The 20444-nt window shown below is 36.0% G+C and overlaps 2 protein-coding genes across 2 annotated transcripts; both read left to right on the top strand.

Annotated features, from left to right (window-relative positions):
• The first annotated feature begins 653 nt into the window (after positions 1 to 653).
• LOC116296763 (uncharacterized) lies at positions 654 to 19454 on the top strand. The gene is made up of 9 exons (XM_089035567.1): positions 654 to 878; positions 10622 to 11002; positions 11799 to 11837; positions 12471 to 12601; positions 12681 to 12721; positions 12830 to 12996; positions 15566 to 15607; positions 17118 to 17216; positions 18103 to 19454. The coding sequence occupies exons 1-9, from the start codon at positions 815 to 817 to the stop codon at positions 18108 to 18110; spliced, it is 972 nt and encodes a 323-aa protein (XP_088891693.1). The 5' UTR covers positions 654 to 814; the 3' UTR covers positions 18111 to 19454.
• On the top strand, positions 3077 to 4786 carry LOC148908444 (uncharacterized protein KIAA1958 homolog). Its single transcript, XM_089034766.1, has one exon. The coding sequence runs from the start codon at positions 3297 to 3299 to the stop codon at positions 4347 to 4349; it is 1053 nt and encodes a 350-aa protein (XP_088890892.1). The 5' UTR covers positions 3077 to 3296; the 3' UTR covers positions 4350 to 4786.
• Positions 19455 to 20444: the final 990 nt, after the last annotated feature.

Below are 20444 nucleotides of genomic sequence, written 5' to 3'. Positions count from 1 at the left end.
ATTATAAAGAATTATAACAATTCCCTATATTCGAATGTTTTTCATTTCTAAAACTCTAGACTGTAATTATAAAATATTGCAGTTACGAAAGACTAAGAGCAACTAACTGTTTCATTTCAATTAACTCTTATACCAATTATGTGAATAATTCAGTCTTCATATATGGGGATTAAGTGGTCAAACGATCTTTTAATTGGGTAAAAGGCACGAAAACTATCTAAACACTTATGTTCATGACGTAAGTTTGACGCATTAAGGGTGGCATACTTAACTTCACACACACACACACACCTCTTACAAATAGCGCAGCGCAGCCGTGACGTCATAAAAACGAAGGAAAAGGCAAAAATTCGGACAAACAAACTTACAAGTTTACTTTTAGCAGATAATTTTCACAGCCGATCGCAGTTGATCTTAGTATACATGGGTTATTATTGTAACTTTAAGTAAAAATAATAAAATCGGTTCGCATAATCCTCGTAGCGGTTAAACAGAATGCAATGTTTGTCCGAATCTTAAAGCTATTTTTAGAATCAGTGCGCTGCGCTATTGGGTTCCAATGTAATTGCCCTATTTCATAATGACGTCACACCAAAACAAACTATTGTTTTAACGCTAGGGATCATGGTCGCTGGGGGGGAATGGAATGATAACAATATTGCAGTAGGGCAATTCTTTGGAACCATTAAGCTCCTAACTTTATACAATTATTTCATATCAACGCTTGACATTCAAAGCTAGCAAAGCCGGGCATCAAAATCTTTGATTTTACCGTTGTTGGTTTGATACATTATTGAAGGGCTCAGGAAGAAAGATGCAGGCGAATAAAGTTGGTTGGTTTGCTGGTGTTATTGTAGTGCTGCATTTGTTGTCCAACGGTGAGTCTTTCAAAACAATCAAACTTTAACATTCATTTGAAATTCAAGACTGCTGAGATCAATAAATGTTGCAAATGTTCATCAAACATATGAACTCATTTTCTGCAAGATCCATATGAAAATTGTAACACACACCAAATGCCTTTAAGCAAGGCAAGTGTATCAAGCATTGGGAGTGTTCACAATTTGTGCGAATGTATACGATGTTCGAAACGAATCAACTTTTTCACAGACTTTGAAACTTTAGCATGTGGTTCTATTGTTTTATGGACAAAAAATCCGTGAAAATTTTAAAGTTTTCTTCATTGCGTAGCAAGATGTAAACAAAGCGAAATGTGATTTTGAATTCCGTCCGAGTAGAACTGAAACCTTTGAAGAATCATCGTCTTCGACTATATATCGTAAAATAGTCTTAGACTTCAAACTTTGGTAAACTTATTGAAAAAATATCGAGAGTTTTTTTAATTGCATAGCAAGATGTAAACAAATCGAAAGGATGTTATTATTATTATTATTATTATTATTATTATTATCAGCAGTAAACACGTTTGAATGCTAATTAGGTAAGCTAGATAGGGAGTAATTTCGTTACCTACCAGCATGACAGGACTAATGATATATACAATCACTTAAAGCCAATTATTAATGTTCTTAAGATGCAGTTTAAATACTTAGAATGTTTGAAATGTCCTTAAGATGTGATTAATTCAAATGTTCTGGCAATGTTCACTGTGCAGCTAATACCGCTTTCTGCATTCTAAGTAATACATCTTTGTATCTTGCTCCAAAGATATTCTTCATCTCAGGCTCCATCTCTTTAGACCATCCTCCAAGAGCGTCCAAAATGAGGTTCAATTGCAAGATCGTGTATCCTGGGTGTTGTTTTGTGAGCTCAAGTCTAAGTGCTCCATACTTCTTCGTCTTCTCTTTGTCTTTCTTTTCTCGGTTGTTAACCCACGGACAGCTCATTTCCACCATGAGTACTTTCTTGTTATTGTGGTCGATGAAACGCGCGTCCACACGATTAGATCGTACATACATGTGGTCAGATAATGTACGGAAATCATACGAAATCATATTCACGGTTTGTAAAAAAAATGAAAAGACAGTTAAAATCCTAAAATTCCTAGTGGAAAATATACTTATATTATATTGCGTAAGTAAATATCCAAAACGCTGTATTGAATGTGTGTTGTGGTTTATTGTCTGCACCAAAACGCTAATGAAAGTTTGAAAAAGTTAATGAATCCACGCAAACATATTCATGATTGTCAAATTCAATGCTAAATTTCTTAATGAACGTTCCATCGCACTATTGAAACTCCGTTCGCCTTATTGTATGTCTGCTCTAATGGCAATGCTTCTTCGCTCCAATGAATATTAATTCCTTTGCGGTTAATCAACAGCAAAAGGCGTAATTTGTACATATATTTGTTATTTTATATTCATAATCTCTTTATTAACGTTATTATAAATTTTATTATTATTATTATTAATAGTTAATTGAATTCTATCATTAAAAAAATATATATATTATTATTATTATTATTATGGCATTGAGATTATGAACTTTAAATCCTATAGGTTTTCATTTTATTTTTGTTTATCATTATCCTAAAATATTAAGCATTGGAACTTTAGTAGCTTTGGAGCGAGTGTATTTCTATTTCTATCAAGACTCGCATAGACTATTAAGGTATATTATTATTATTATTATTATTATTATTATAATTATTACTATTATTATTATTATTATTATTATTATTATTATTATTATTATATATTTATTCAGTTTGAAATTTGTTTGCCTGCCCGATTCTTTTTACTAACATTCTTCATAGAAAAAAAATCATTTTTCATTTGCGGATAACTAAACATACATCATGAAATGCATCAGTGAAATCATCCCTTGAGTGAGTCAAGAGATTGGAATTCAATCATTATAGAAATCTTTTATAGAGAGAGTTTGAACAGTGTAGAAAGTCCAGAAAATGATTTCCTGGGAAAATATATATTTATATAACGAAGTGTTTGTTTCCCTAATCTAAAAGTTTTTAGTCAATAACGACTTGAGACACTTTGCATGCTTTTTCGATTTGAATAATCTTTTATTATTGTCTTTATTTTGCCTAAGGCAAAGAATGATTGCACGTTTACAAACTAGTTATGTTACTTTATCTCATAGATACTGAGATTTACACACGGAAATCTACTTTAGTAAATTCTCGTTCGTGTGCTGAATTTAGCCAATGAGAAAGGCGAACGATGTTTTTCACTAGTGAAAAAATACCGTTCACATTTCTGATTGGACGAACGATGTATTTTCACTAGTGAAAAATTATCGTTCGTCCGATCAGAAACAAGATCGACGAAGCCTCACTGTGCCAACAAACTGGCGCCTTTGCAACTTGAGCGAAAATGGCTGCAGAAAGCTCCAGATTTGTGTCACTCGACAATTCAGTAGAGTCGTTTATTGAAGAACAAGAAAATACAAATACTGTGAAAAAGACGACAAGAGATGTTTTCTTGTTAACCAAGTTTCTTCAAACTAAAGGTGAAACTCGCAGCGAGATAGCCGACATTCCTCCTGCCGAGCTGAATGAACTTCTCAGTGAGTTTTTCGTGTGTGTACGAACCAAAGAAGGCCAAGAGTACGAACCGTCGTCGCTACGAGGGATGTTGTCTAGTTTTGAAAGACATCTTAAATCAAAGTCCTATCCAAACAGCATTATCAATGATCTTGTGTTTGAAAAAACGCGAAAAGCACTATCCTCCAAGCAGAAACAGCTAAAGAAACTAGGGAAGGGAAACAAACCTAACGCTTCCGTCGCCATTACAGATGACGAAATTAAGATATTATACGACAAAGGACAGCTTAGTTTGTCAAGTCCAGAAACGATTTTGAATACCGTTTGGCTCAATAACTCTCTTCATTTTGGCCTAAGAGGAGTAGAAGAGCACCACAATATGCGCTGGGGTGATGTAAAACTGTGCAAAAATGACAGCGGCACTGAATACTTGGAGTTCAACGAACGCCAAACTAAAACACGCACTGGCATGAACCCACGCGATGTGAGACTCTTTCCACCTAAAATGTTTTCGACTGATGGGAGCGAAAGGGATGGCAGTCCAGTGGCAGTCTACAAAACCTTTGCTATGAAAAGACCTGAAAAGATGAGAAGTCCAGATGCTCCATTTTACATCGCTGTCAACAATATAAAATCAAAGTCCCTTGATAAATTCTGGTTCAAGAACAATGCAGTCGGCGTCAATAAACTTGGAAGTCTCATGAAAGAAATGACAAGAAAAGCTGGATTGAATAATGATAAGCTTCGCAACCATAGTGCTAGGAAAACAATGATTCAAACTCTAAGCGAAAACAACGTGCCGCCAACTCAAATTGCTCAACTGTCTGGGCATAAAAACCTAAAAAGTATTGAGAATTACAGTCCTCTAAGTACAAGACAGTAGATGGAAATGTCCCATATGCTCACAAATATTAGTACTACGTGTACTAGTGTCACTCTATTCACCCAAACTACAAACACATCAACTTCAAATGTTCAAGAAGTTTCTCCTGTCATGAACTCTGGACAACGAGCTGCAACGGCATTGTTTTCAAACGCCCTAATTCATGGAGGACAATTTTCAGTTACAATAAACGCTGTAAATCAGTCACCACCACTTACTCCGCTCTACGAAAACCCTCCAAAGCAGTGGAAAAGAATAAGAATTGAAAGTGATTCTGATGATTAGTAATTTCTATTACTAAGGTAGCCACAGTATGCATTGTTTTATTCAAATTGTCAGTTAACTTAAATATTTCAAGATTTTTATATTTCATTCTGTAAACATGCATGCTGTTTTTGTGTCTTAAAAAATGACCAGATTTATTTCAATTGTCAAACTTTCTGACTTGAATTCGTAAACTATATGTAATATAAAACAAAATTAAATTCAGTTTATTTATTAAAACCCTTTTTTTAGTGCAGTAGTGTCCAAGTTTTTTATTGTTCGTTTTTAGTCAATAAGCTTATCAGTCAATATGGTCGCCTGGCCTGTAGACCAATAACTATATTAGTTTTATTGTTAGAAGTTTTGATCGTTGAAATCTCAGTATCTATGAGATAAATAAATTACAGAATGGAAAATGCTTGTATGTTTTTTATGCACTCGTTAATGCGTATCAGAAAACACACTCGTTCGCTACGCTCACTCGTTCCTTTTCTGATACTTCTCAACTCGTGCATAAAAACCGTACGCGCGCATTTTCCATTAAGTAATCTCTATGTATGTAATATATACAGTATGAGTGGCCGTGTTGTATCAGATATACAACCACGAGGCGTAGCCGAGTGATTGTATATCTGATACAACACGGACACGAATACTGTATATGACTTATCAAACGTCTAGGTTAGTTCCTTTGTGTTTCACTAAAATTTTCAAAATTAAAGTAAATTTGGCCAAGAAAATCCAACTTAAAGTTTATGCAAATGAACACAGTTTTGTATCAGATTTACAACACTCTTCACGGTCGTGATTTCTGTTGTGTTTTCCTCATGAATTATTCATGAGTTTGATAAATAATAATAATAATAATAATAATGATAATGTGAACTTTATTTCAATTTTTCTTACACACAACTGTAAACCTCGCTATAACCTAGGCAGTTTACAATTTTCTATTTGAATCGATTAGAAGAAAAGTTTGAATAATACAATCAAACGAACTTTAAAAAGCACAACAAATTATTATAAACAAGAGGGAAAAAAAAGCCAATAGTTTAACAATTCAGGATTTGACCATTCCTTATTCCTACAACAAAATATGTAATATGTTGCTCTTATTGCAATGGATGTAATGTTCTTGATTGTATACTGAATGATTTTATCATCGAAATCAAGTTCAGCTAGCATTTCAAGAAATGTTGTTGACTCTTGAAAAAACTCCTAACGCACTGATTGACAAATTTATAAAAACAATATAATAATAATAATGATAATAATAATGATAATAACAATGATAATAACAATGATAATAATGATAATAATAATAATAATAATAATAATAATAATAATAATAATAATAATAATAATAACTTTCTGATGATAAAGACAACGTAACACCTTGGCACAAAGAACTACCCCCAAAGAGCTCTGTCGAAAATGATGAAGCAAAAGTACTGTGGAATATCCCTATCTACCAAGATACCCCTCCAAAAGAGGGTGCAAATAAACCAGACATCCTTGTGCGGAGTAAGAAAGACAAGCAATGGATTATATTTGAAGGAACAGTCCGTAATGTAGGAGAGATACTTGATAGGGATAAAAAGAAAACTGTTAAATATACTGACTTAAGATCTAGTCTTAAAAGAATGTACCCTGGATATAAAGTAACGCAAGTCAACATAGTATTTGATTTTCTATCTGGGTATCACACGGATTTGATTAGTAAACTGGCTGATGTAGGCCTCACTGAAGGTCTAAAAATTGTAAGAAAGTGTCAGAAATGGGTTATTTCACAGAACTGTGAGATTGTGAAACGTCTATACAATTGTTAAAGTGCACCTAACCCCTGATACGATACTTTCAGTATAGGTTCTACATAAAGTATAGAGTTGAATGATGAAATATTTCTTCATTTGAATGTTGCGTCTTTAACTTATGAAGGTTTATACTTCCAATATTATACTGACTGTGACGTCATCCCAGGCTTCATTAAATATACAAATTTTGACTGGTCCATACAAACAGTTTTTAAAAAGAATCATCATCATACTCAAGGTTTCCACAATGTTTATTGTAAATCTGATGTCTCATAATGGCTAGTGTTAAGTATTAAAAATTAAAACAAATACACTCAAAAGCCTGGGGTGACGTCACAGTCAGCAACGTAATGGAAGTATAAACCTTTATAACTTAAAAACGCAACATTCAAATGAAGAACTATTTTACCATTCAACTATTCACATTATGTAGAATCAGTACTGAAAGTATTGTATCGGGGGTTAGGTGCACAAATTTGTATACATCTTTGTAAAACCAGTCATGCAGATATTTGCTTAGACTATTCATGCCCGCAATATTCTGTATTCATGTAGCAAAAATGTCTGAAGTTGAAATAAACATATAATAATAATAAGTATATGTAATAGGACTCCATGCTGTCCAATTAAGAAATAATTGGACGAGGAAAATTCCGAGGACTGACAAATTTGGATGAGGCCGTAGGCCGAGTCCAATTTGGCAGTCAGAGGAATTTTCCTCCTCCAATTATTTCTTAATTGGACAGCATGGAGTCTTTAATTTCTCATTAATCCCATATAGGTAACTGTCCAATTATTTTCTTAATTGGACAGGTCTTGTTGATATGGGATTAATTAGGCAGCTATATAATTAATAGGTAATGGGATTTCATGCTCCCCAATCAAGAAATAATTAGAATCGAAAAATTCCTCTTATTTCTTAATTGGACAGTATGGAATCCTATTACAAATACATACACATACACACATACACATACACATACACATACACATACACATACACATACACATATACATACACATACACACACATACACACACATACACATACATACACACACACATACACACACATACACACACATACACATACACATACACACACACACACACACACATACACATACACATACACATACACATACACATACACATACACATACACATACACATACACATACACATACACATACACATACACATACACATACATATACTGCTGCTGCCGCTGCTGCTGCTGCTACTACTACTACTACTACTACTACTATTACTACTAGTACTACTACTACTACTACTACTACTACTAATAATAATAATAATAATAATTCTGTATTTATTCGGTTTGAAATTTGTTTGCCTGCCCGATTCTTTTTACTAACATTCTTCATAGAAAAAAAGATCATTTTTCATTTGCGGATAACTAAACATATATACGAATAGTCTGATAAAGCATGCGACTTCAAAAACTTAGTATTTTTAGATTACGATTTGGATTAAGGCCCCGTCCACACGTATCCGCAAATTTTTTTTTTGCGATGCGAAAATGTTCGCGTCCACACGCTGCATATTCGAATCGATTTCGAATCGTTTTCACTGTCCACACGTATCCGGAAATTTCTTGATTCGTCCTGATGCACCCTAGTGCCTAGTCTCTTTGACGGATAGTATTTCTTATTTGACATGCGCAAAATCGTGTTTACGTCAGGGTATTCGTAAAACTGCGGATACGACCGTCCACACGTATCCGTATTCGGAGCGTATTCAAAAATTTCCACTCTGGAGACCGTTTTCGAAAATTTGCGGGCACGTGTGGACGGGACCCAAAAGGCAAAAAAGGAAAATATTATTCAGCTTAGCTAATACTCTTTCGTCTGTGAATATTATAAACTAATTAAGATTTTGAGACGACACTTCCACGAAATATTGACGGCTAGTTGGGAGAAAATATATTCGGTATTGGGCGGAGTCGCGAAAAACGCCGTCAATATTTCGTGGTATTGTCGTCACAAAATCGTAATTAGTTTCGTATCGCGATTCCAAAGAATTTAACACACAAAAAAGAAAAAAAAACTGAACGATTTTCTTTGATTAATAATGGTAATTGAACTGAGTGGAGAGCAATTTGGTCTGAAATCAAACGCGCGATTACAAAATCGCACGACCGCGTAGCGGGAGTGCGATTTGTAATTGCAAGTTTGATTTCAGACCAAAATTGTACGACACGAAGTTCAATTACCACTTTATTATATCCATTTTGAAATCTTTTTTGAAAAAGACGTTTTTTCAGTTAAACCGACATGACTTACAATCTAAAAGCAGTCGATTCAAACATGCTGCCAAGAGAACTTGTTTATACTGATCGAGCAATGATTCTCATTTTGAAAACCAACACTTTCAATCCAAAACTAAAATGAATTTATATCGGACCAAAAGGCATTACGTGTATTAAGAATCGTTTACTTACATTAAATAACAAGACAATCCTGCCCAAAAGGGTTGTAATGAACTGGCTGTTGTCCATATTACAGCCAATGCTCACTGCTTGTATTTTTACGATTTCTGTTCAATATGTTTAGATCACACTTGTGCCGACAAAACAGCAAAAATCAAAGGTTGTTTAGTCCTTCGGTTGTCCTTAAGAAGTCACTTAGCTCAGCAAAAATCTTCTTCTTAAGAAAAACTTCTTTTAATGACTGTATTTTCGATGTGTTGTTATGCTTTACAGATTGAAAAGGAAACCACTTTCCACGATCAATCGCCAAGAAGTCACATTCAAAAGATGCCGATTGCATTTTCTCCCACCGCTTTTCGCTGTAATATCTTCAACTTACTTAAGCAGTTACTTTACAAAGATGCTTTTGACGATTTTAAGTGATCAGTTGGTCTTTTTAAGTCCTTTTTACGGCTTTTTAAGTCTTTTTTTAAGACTTTTGACGGTAAAATCGTTCTTCAGAAAAAATTATTTGAGCCGTGGCTCTTTTTTTTCGCAAGAAGCGGTGAGCTCAACACTAAGATGGATTCCTTGATATAATTGGCTAGAAAATGACATGTCTCTCTTGTGATTGGTTCATATCAGTTGATGTGCAAAATCGTGCAATTTAGAGCTCAAAATCGTGCAATTTATGCTGAAATCACTGCTGCAGGGAACCAATCAGATTGCAGGATTTGCTTGTGATTTCAAAATGGATGTAATAAAAAGCATAATTCTCCTTACATGCGCGCGCTATGTCGCAAGCAACAAGCGTGAAAATCTGACACGCGCGCGCGCTCAAGCTTTTCTTCTCGTTGGTCGTTAGCCAATCAGATACCTTAATTTTGAAACGACAATACCACAAAATATTGTTATCTCAAAAAATATAAGAGACTATTTAGTGAATCGCGATACCATTACTAGTCGATGAACCGTAGAAATATTGGTCCTGCAGTATGTTGTCTTAAAATAAATGTCATTATCATTCACGCACCTTAGATACATCTATCTTATCAACGAACATCACTTTGACCTAAATTGTAAAGGTTTCAAAGCACCTGATGTTTAGAACAGCTTTCTTTTTTATATGTCACACACTACATTATAAGTTGATGGAGATTTTTTCATTCCCCCAAACAATGTACCAGAGTAATATACCCAAACAAATATTGCTTATAAATCGATAAACCATCTACCCACACAATCTACGAAAATATCTACCCAAACGATATACCCAAACAATCTACCCAGACAATCTACGCAAACAATCTACGAAAATATCTAACCAAACAATCTACCCAAGCAATCTATCCAAACAATCTACCCAAACGATCCACCCAGACAATCTACCCAAACAATCTACCCAAACAATCTACCCAAACAATCTACCCAAACAATCTACCCAAACAATCTACCCAAACGATCTACCCAAACAATCTACCCAAACAATCTACCCAAACAATCTACCCAGATCTAGCCAATCCCCGGATGAGGATATTTAGTCTTTTATGTCGGCATTTAACATATCATGCAGCTATTGGTTGGAAGTTTATCCAATTTAGAATTGCAGAGGTTAGGGCAACGGCAAAACGACTTTATTCTTCAATCATATCATAAGCTCTATGATTGAAGGTGCTACTGCTATAACGCATGCGCATTTATACAAATCTGTTTTTTTATTTATTATCATGAAGTTAATCAATAACCTTTTTAATTTTTTATAGCTCAAAATACTGCAGGTGTTGTCATTCCACCTACAACTACAGGTCCACCTACAACTACAGGTCCACCTACAACGACAGGTCCACCTACAACTACAGGTCCACTTACGACAGGTCCGCCTACAACTACAGGTCCACTTACAACGACAGGTCCACCTACAACTACAGGTCCACCTACAACGACAGGTCCACCTACAACTACAGGTCCACCAGGTCCACCTACAACTACAGGTCCACTTACGACAGGTCCACCTACAACTACAGGTCCACTTACGACAGGTCCACCTACAACTACAGGTCCACTTACGACAGATCCACTTACAACGACAGGTCCACCTACAACTACAGGTCCACCACGTCCACCTACAACTGCATCAACTGAAGGTTTGACCAAACAAGGAATTTAACTAGTTTTTAAAAAAAAGTAAAGTAAAAAATACGTAAACACCTATAAAAGTGCTTTTTAGCTTCATGATGATTACATGCAGGCTTTATGACCATTACGGTCAATTCCCGAAGGCCCCGCCTCACAAACAGTTCCAACATTAGCTGAACCTTTGAGCAACATTTATCCAATATGTTGAGCCAACCACGGCTAATGGTCCCAATATTATTGATCCCGCTCCCGGTCAGTCATTTGTTTGGTATTTATTTACTACCATTATCGTTGAAGTGCTAAGTATTATTTTTTGCGGATACGAAAATGTTTGCGTCCACACGCAGCGTATTCGAATCGTTTTCACCGTCCACACGTATCCGTTTTCGTAAAATTTGCGGATACGGACACAAAAATTTGCGGACACGTGTGGACGCAACCCGTATCCGCAAAAAAAAATTTGGGAATACAAAACTTTCCGGATACGTGTGGACGGGGCCTTAATGTCTCGTTTGCCGACTAGCATTTCGACGACGGTCGATCAAAGAACTGAAACTTAAAAAAGACTATCTTTAGGGATATTTTAGACTGAATTGAAGATTTTAACCCTCTAATCCTCTAAAATCTCTTTAAAGATTAAAATTCAGTCTAAAATATCTCTGGAGATATTGTTGTTTTATTTCAGTTCTTTCATTGACGGTCCTCAAAAAAAAAATGCTAGTTTGCGAACAACACATTGGACTTCGCGGTTCGCACTTCAAAGATTATAGTAATAATTCTGTCTTATTCTGTTTTGATTTCTAGGGCCAACGACGACGGTTCCACCAGTGTCTGATACTACAAGTATGTTGATCAATAATGCTAAAAAAATAAGTCCACCTCACGTTCATATGTCTACTTCTGTAAAGCTATATATTAACTATTGTGACATTCGAATGGTATACGTTGAGCTAGGTATGGTTGGGTAGTTTTATATTGACCAAATGTTATTGGCTGTTGTTATAGACCCCTTGCACTGAGTCTCGAGAGGATTCATTCTGGGGGAAAAAACAATGGATTTTTTTTCTTTTTTTGCATAACAAAAGACGGCCTATTGTTTTGTCCCCCAGAACAATTCCTATAGGAATTCAAAAGGGGTCTATTGGTTATCGGCTAAATGAAGTCGCGATTTTTAAGCTTCTCTTCAAGATGGCTGCTACGAATGAAACTTAAGTGAGTTGAGTATGCGGCCGTTGTTTGGATTGATCCCCCCCCCCCCCCCCCATCCTTTTAAGGCTTGAAAGGGCCCTGAAAGGGGAGAGTCGTTTTTCTACTAATCTTAGTTATGCCTTGCATTTTTTTGTATAGGGGGAGAGAAAGGGGGGTTCGTTGGAACAATTGTAACCTCCCCAAGCAAAGGGTCTGCATTGCTTGTGGGTCGTATTCTGATACCTAAGTCTAATAAGATTACTGTATTTATACTTCTTTCGTTATTAGTGACAGTGACTTTGGAGATCAAATTTGAGGGTAAAGCATTTGATAACGCAACAAATGGCACAACCCCTGAAGGCAAACGTCTTCGGAACATACTTAGCGACCTTCTAAAACTGCTTAAAAAGATTTTCGAGGTAAAAAGCTTTTGCGATGAAATAATTTTCATTATTCCCCGTTTCTGAACCATTTTCTTTTTTCTTTTTCTTTTCACAGATTTTAAAAAACATTTTGAGGATTACAATCATCGATGTAAAGTACGTAGAATAATTTTTCTTTTCCCGCTGTCAATTAGCTTCACAGCTACTTTCAAACCATTTACTTTGTAAAAGTGACTTGATTTTAACCCTCTTTTATCCGGCCAGGAAAGCAAACAGTGTGATCGTGAAATATGAGCTCGTCGTCAACGCAACTTCGAGAGAGGAAGCTCAAGAAGTTATCAATGCTATCCAAGATCAAGTCAACACCGGGATGATTGGGAACTACACTGTCGATCCTAATCATCCTGTTGGGGCAAAGATTACCATGATAGGTATGTCTTGAGTGCTTAGAAAGTACATTAGATGCACCCAGCAATATATATATATATATATATATATATACAGCCATTTGCAAAAATTATGGCCGCTTCCAATATATATACAAGTATATCAAAAGCATATCAAATGTTATGGGATAGCCTCCATTATATTTTGTTCGAGTTGTCTATCATTAGGGCTTTCTGAAAAAAATATCAAGAAAGATATCCCGCCCTGTCTGATATACTTTCGATATACTTGTATTTATATTTGAATCGGCCATAATTTTTGCAAATGGCTGTATATATATATATACATATACACCCGTTCAGAAAAATTCTGCGTTTTCAATATATATACGTATATATATTTATACCTTTTGTATTTCCATCAAACGTTTTTGACAGACAGTGCTTAAATGAACACAAAGAAACACAATAGACATGGATTTGCTTTGTTCAGTGAGGTGAAAATTAGAAAGTTGTCAGCCTCCTATGTTTGAATAAAAAGCATGATTATCAAAATCTGTTTACTATTTGTTGCAATCTTTGAACGAACATGGTTTACAGTGAAGATTTAAGATGGCGCATAATAGATATGTACATAGGTCGCAGAATAAGAGCTTCTGTTGTTCTAATTTTCACCTCACTGAGCAAAGCAAATCCATGACTATTGTGTTTCTTTGTGTTCATTTAAGCACTGCCTGTCAAAAAAATTTGATGGAAATACAAAAGGTATATATATGTAAGTATATATATTGAAAACGCAGAATTTTTCTGAACGGGTGTATATGTATATATATATATATATACACTTATTTCAATAAAGTTAGTCGCCTGAAAACTACAAAGCTGAGACCAACAAGGATTATGGGTAGTTACATTGTACATGTTTCAACCGCTTTAATAACTGTTGATGGATTTTAGATTTTTTGCCAGTTACAGTCTCACCTCTTCTGAGCATCCTCAAGCTGCAAATCGTATCAAAAGCTTTACTTGTTTGGTATTAAAAGTTTCCCATGATCCTCAGTGATCTCAGCTTTCTAGATTTTTTGGTGACTAACTTTATTGAAATAAGTGTATATGTATATATATATATATATATATATATATATACAGACAGACAGACATTGACATCGATTGCAGAAACGTCGTAGTATACATTAATACAAATATAATTTATTCAGTATATTTAATGATATGCATAAAGGAAAAATCGCTTTATTTATTGTTTGTTTCATTCAATGACTGTCAAAATATTTTTTTCTTGTCTATTAGATCGTACAGATTATAAATCAGTTGATTTTAAGAGTTGAAAATGGTTATTTTGCATTATGCATCTCATTATGTATTTGTATAAATGTATACTACAACGTTTCTGCAATCGATTGTATATAAATATATAACAAGCATATACTTATATACTGTTGCGTATTAGGTATTCCGAGGTTAAGGAAAAACCAGTGGGTCAATTGACCTAATTCACTATGACGTCGTTATTGATAGTTCTATGATGTACTTCTGGTCCAGCTGATAGGAGCACAGCCCATTTTGTCTTGTTTAATGTCTTATCTTGTCACCGGCTTATCTTGTCTTGTCGTCTTTTGTTTTTGTCTTGTCTTGTCTTATCCATTGCTTTAGTCAATCAGCAACAAATAGATTTTCTCCGCATGGACCAGCCACTTAGCTCGATTAGCTATTGCTATTTCTAATTGGCTGTGCTCTTATCACCTGCAATTTCAACTATTATTATTTATATCTGTAAACTATTGAGCACGATAGAGATTGATTGATTGATTGACGTCACTGCTTGTTTATGTGGGGGATAGAATCGCGAAATCCAATAGAAAATTCAACAAAATTTACTCCTAGCGAAACAGTTTAATAGAAAATGGCCTGGTTTTCAGATATAATGTGTTAATATGTACTAAAAAAATATTCTGAGCGTTTGCTGGCTATTCTACTTCTCTTCGTGGATTGATACGGATTTTAGAACAATTTTCGGTGAATTTGCGTCGATTTGATCCCGTCCGACGACCATGATCCTTTACGTTTAAACAATAGATTGTTTTGATGTGACGTCATAGTGAATTAGGGCAATTAAGTTGGCTCTGCAGTGCATTGTTGGGACTGTTTTAGGGGACATATTTCCAAGATGGCGCATGTTTCATATTTCAAATATTCAAATTTGTATTTGCTCATGAGAATACTGAAACAATTGGTGCTAATTAACGGAACAAAAGAAAGTTTGCAAAGGAGTCTGGTAGTGATAGTAAATGACGCTTTAATGCAAGTGACCTTTTTCCTATTTTTTTACGTCCAGAAAAAGAAAGGAATTGCTTAGAAAAAAAGGGAATTGCTCGGGAAAAGTCCGCAGAATTAGGAATTATAAGATTCCTTTTGTGGAATCGTTACAAGTTATAAATAATATTATCTACCATAATTTATGATTTGCTTCATTAAGATCAGACATAAGGATTTGTAGAAATGTAACATTGAGATCAGATCGGGAATCTCTTCAGTAACTTGAAACCAACGCACACAATTGAAAATACAATCTTAACATGATATTGTTGCTTAATAGTTGATGGAAAGCCAGTAACACAAGCTCCCCCGAACAAAGAATGTAAGTATTTAATAACGAAAAGGAACAAGAGTGAGATGCTTGTAAAATTCTCTCTCTCTCTCTCTCTCTCTTGTAATGCATCATCGAGGTGGCCTTCTGCAGCTCTTTTTTATGATTTAATGATGATTTATGAATTTATATAGCGCCTTTTCTATATGAATATAATCAAAGGCGCTTTACATTGAGTTATGAATCGAATAACGGATTGCTTTTTGCGCAATTTACAAGCACGAGAGATGGTTAGTATGAATTGGAGGCACTGAGGGTTGTCACTAACTCCCGCGCGAAAGTCCGATGCTCAACCAACTGAGTCAACCGGATTGCGGTTAACGAATCTTAACGAATCTTTAAGTTCGTAACGAAGAAATAATTCCATATCACGAATTTAAGGTTAGTTTGTAAATATGGACTTGCTCCTATGATTATACCTAGATACGGACCTGTAACTAGGGCAAAATATAAATATTGTTTCACTACCAGGATTATATCTAGATATTGACCTGTAACTAAGGCAATATCTAGATATTGACATGCCCCTAGGATTACATCTACATATTGACCTGTTACTAGGGCAAGATATAGATTTTGATCTGCTCCTAGGGCAATATCTTGATATTGACCTGCCCCTAGGATTATATTTATATATTGACCTGTAACTAGGTTAATATCTACATATTCACCTGCTCCTAGGGTTATATCTAGATATTGACCTGTAACTAGGGCAATATCTAGATATTGACCTGCCCCTAGGATTATATTTATATATTGACCTGTAACTAGGTTAATATCTACATATTCACCTGCTCCTAGGGTTATATCTAGATATTGACCTGTAACTAGGGCAATATCTTGATATTGACCTGCCCCTAGGATTATATTTATATATTGACCTGTAACTAGGTTAATATCTAGATATTCACCTGCTCCTAGGGTTATATCTAGATATTGACCTATAACTAGGGCAATATCTAGATACTGACCTGCCCCTAGGATTATATCTAGATATTGACCTATTACTAGGGCAATATCTAGATATAGACCTGCTCCTAGGGTTATATCTAGATACTGACCTGCTCCTAGGGTTATATTTAGATATTGACCTGTAACTAGGGCAATATCTGAAGATACAGAGACATAACCAGCCGTTTTAAATTCCTTGATTATAGTTATGAGATAATACCTTTGAATTATTTTTTTAAAGACTTTACTAAGCCCCTACCAAGCCCTAAAATATTTTTGGACAACTTTGCGCGAGCGTGTCGTTCCTGTCCTCTGATATAAACAGGGTAGCTAGCCAATTAGCGCGCGTTAAAATTTTTTTAACATATATAAATGTTATCAACAATCACGGCAGCATTTACCGAATGAGAAAAAGGACTATTGTACGCGTCATTTAAATGTAAAAACAAGAACGGAGTTTTTTTTAATATCCCTTTTCGTTTGTCTAGTGATTTCTTAGTTTAGAATAAAGAACTGATTTATTAAACTAACTGGTTGACTTACTTTACAGCTGATTCCAAAACACTGATCATCCTGTTGGGAGTTGGCGTGTTCCTCGTTGTCCTTGTGATTATTCTTCTCATCTTTCTGATCGTCAAACTACGCAAAAGTAAAGCAAGCTTAGTACAGTAGATATTATATCTATTTTGGGAAACCAGGACCGGTTGTACGAAGGGTGGATAGCGCTATCCGGCGGATAAATCCTTATCCACTGGATAATTCGATGCTGTTATCCAATAAATTTATCCACTGAATAAGATTTATCCGTCGGATAGCGCTATCCAGGCTTCGTACAACAGGGTCCAGGATATTGTGCCCTTCTAAGGCGCCGCCTGAAATGAAATGTTAGGTTTAAAAGTGTTAATAATAAAAAAATGGTGCCGCCTTTTATCGTTCTCTCGTCTCGGGAGATCCATCCTCCAACCCGTTACCACAGGAAGCCAGCGGCAGATTCAGGAATTTTAGTAAGGGTTGGCAATAGACCATTTCACAGATCACGCGGCTCAACCTCAGCCTCGTCAGCGTATAATATATTCTTTAGAAATTGCCTACAACCTGTGAAATTTTTAAGTGTTTCAATTGTTTGTTCATGTGTAAATTCATTTCATCACTGCGGACTGTAGTCAAATTCTAAAGAATAATTGCACGCTGACGAGGCTGAGGTTGAGCAACAGGATCCGTGAAATGGCCTATTACAATGGTTTTACCAGGAATTCGAGAAAAAGGGAGTGCGATTGTTACTAAAGATATACTGAGAAATTTGAGCAAAAGGGGGGTGACTAGTCACCCCTTTTATTACCCCCCTCCCCCCTTAGATCCGCCACGGGAAGCAAGGTTACTCGCCTCTCGTCAAAGTTGTTTGTTAGTTTAAATGTCTCCTGTGCTTCGAGGGATTTAAAAAAAATAAAGTTAAGAGTAAAGTAGTCTCACCCCTCCCCCCCTCTCATTTTTTCGTGATCTTCTAGATCTTATTTCTTATTCTTTCGTTTTTACAGACCATTAAGGATGATCGTCACTGATTGACAGAACGAATCAAGGCACCCTGCACATTAACAATGGGATACCTGTGTCAATTCAAAAATCGTCGACCAACTAAAGCCCTTTCGGTCCAACCGCGTAGGCTTGAGCCGGTCGAGGACAACGTTTTTTTAAATTGACTGTATGTAAGTCTCAAAGCAATAACAGCACACAGCACGATGCACCTTTCGCTTTAAAATACCATACGCTTGCACGGAAATCATAACATTGCAATGAGTTTGCAATCATTTCCGTGCCCATAATATGACAAAAGAGATGGCGGCCATGTTGGATAATATTTCAAAACGAGCATCTTATAAGACAGGAATGATGGAACACTTTACCCATAGGAGGAAATTCATTTTTCAAATGAAAGGATTCTAAAGTTTTTGCCCTTCAACTTTGCTCGTTCTTTCGTGTCTTATTTTAACCCCACAGACAATATTTAGATATTTTTAGTCTCAAAACCCATTTATACAATTAAAGGCAGAACACAGGCGACACAGGCACCTTGCACTGCACATACTATTTTAGGTCACCGTTGGGTCGGTCAAGCCTGGGCTAAGTAAGGTGAACCGTTGAGCCGTACCGTGGCCCGTCAACTGCTACTATGGATTTCATTGAAGTGTGGCACGCATTAAAAAATTCGTCTGCGAATTTGCCTACGAGACGCTGTGACTCTGCTGTGATTTTGTCTGCATTCCTTTCTCGTGAAATGCACAATGAACATCAGCGCACTTGGTCGTGTTTACAGTAGGGGAAGAGCATAAGTAGAGATTTGAGTTCTCTCGTTGTAGATGAGATTGTTGAAAGTGGTGGGGACATCATAACATGATTCGTTCCTGGAAAATTCGCAGAAATTGGTCGAAAACTTCCCCCGCCTCCATACTCAACTTTGAACTCGTACCTTCTACTCGCCGCCATAATTTCGAATTGAACGTTGCACGGGAATAGCCGAGAAAGGAATGCAGACAAAATCACACCTCCGAGTGGGGGGAGTCACAGCGTCTCGTAGGCAAATTCGCAGACGAATTTTTTAATGCGTGCCACACTTCAATGAAATCCGTAGTATTAGCTATTCCGAGGTCGAGGGAAAAAATGGGTCGAGTTGGCATTACAGAGCATTGTGGGACTGAAAATCATGATGACGTCTGTTTTGTCCCCTAAAACGATCCCAAGTCTTACCCAACCCCGGAATGGCTAACTGCAATATCATCATATTCAAAATATTACGTATCGTAAACGCAATTTGTCATTCAAATAATACATTAAGAAACGATTCAGCTTTAATAAAGCAATAAAAAACGTTATGTTATAACGACTGAATGAAGATAGTCGTGGCTTTGTGGCTAAAAGATTGTAATGATATACTTTCGAGGGTAAAGACACAGGTAATGGAGAGGTTAGACTATGGTAAAGGTAAAGGAATTAACGTCGGTGTTCCTTCAGCCATTAGGTAATTTTTTTCTTTAAAAAAAAAATCTACAGAGCTTTCGCTGTTGTATCACAGCGTGGGACAATCACGACAGAGCTAGGCTCCAAACTAGGTGAAAGCCCAAAGATCGAAATAGAATTTAGAAGTTGATTCTTGAGGAGGGAGGAGAACCAGAGAACCCGGAGAAAAACCCTCGAAGCACAGGAAAGCACCAATAAACAACTCTACTCACATACAACATCGAGACCTTGGCAGGACTCGAACTCGGGCCGCATTGGTGAAAGGCGGCGCATTAGCAGCGCACGCCACCGGTGCTTCTTAAGAAAATAGATGCTTTTCATTGATGATTTTCATTATACACTCAAAGACGGTAAAATCAATAAAGTACATGCTCAGTATACATCTTATAAGCCGCTGCAAGATCGTGTAGTGCATCTACTCATGATTTAAATTCTCTTTCTAGAACATTCTTATTTTTATTGCTTGATTAACCAGGACCATACTTCCAGACATCGAGTGTTTAAGCCGCGTTGTTAGTAGCTCGAGACAGTCACGGTTATGCTGGAGATTTCATCAACAGCGCGGTCAATACTCCATTTTAGGCGCAATCTTGTGAAAATAAATATCAGAGTGAACTAATTTCTTATAGTATCCGTCATAATACTTTGACAGGAAGCATTTTAAAAATATAAAATTTGGGTACATTGAAGTGTCATTTGATACAAAAATCGGTCCCGCATGGACCAAACAAACAATCCTATAAAATTAACCAATCAACAAGACCAAAGTTTGCTGTTCAGAGTTGCATGACGTGGCTTCAAACGTAGGTCTACTGCTATTCTGAATAATTTGCAAACTATCGGAATTTCTACGGCTTTTTGTGCA

The sequence above is a fragment of the Actinia tenebrosa genome, unplaced genomic scaffold (assembly GCF_029948245.1).
Source record: "Actinia tenebrosa isolate PJP-AT-01 unplaced genomic scaffold, QUT_ActTen_1.0 PGA_scaffold3__52_contigs__length_22856419, whole genome shotgun sequence".
Classification (NCBI taxonomy): Eukaryota; Metazoa; Cnidaria; class Anthozoa; order Actiniaria; family Actiniidae; genus Actinia; species Actinia tenebrosa.
This window is presented reverse-complemented; position numbering and strand designations above follow the sequence as displayed.

Bases quoted from the DNA above. Each gene is read 5' to 3' on its own strand.
- LOC148908444 (XM_089034766.1), top strand. From the start codon at position 3,297: ATGGCTGCAGAAAGCTCCAGATTTGTGTCACTCGACAATTCAGTAGAG.
- LOC116296763 (XM_089035567.1), top strand. From the start codon at position 815: ATGCAGGCGAATAAAGTTGGTTGGTTTGCTGGTGTTATTGTAGTGCTG. The intron at 12,602-12,680 runs GTAAAAAGCTTT...TTCTTTTCACAG, and splicing joins TGCTTAAAAAGATTTTCGAG to ATTTTAAAAAACATTTTGAG. The intron at 12,997-15,565 runs GTATGTCTTGAG...GTTGCTTAATAG, and splicing joins GGCAAAGATTACCATGATAG to TTGATGGAAAGCCAGTAACA.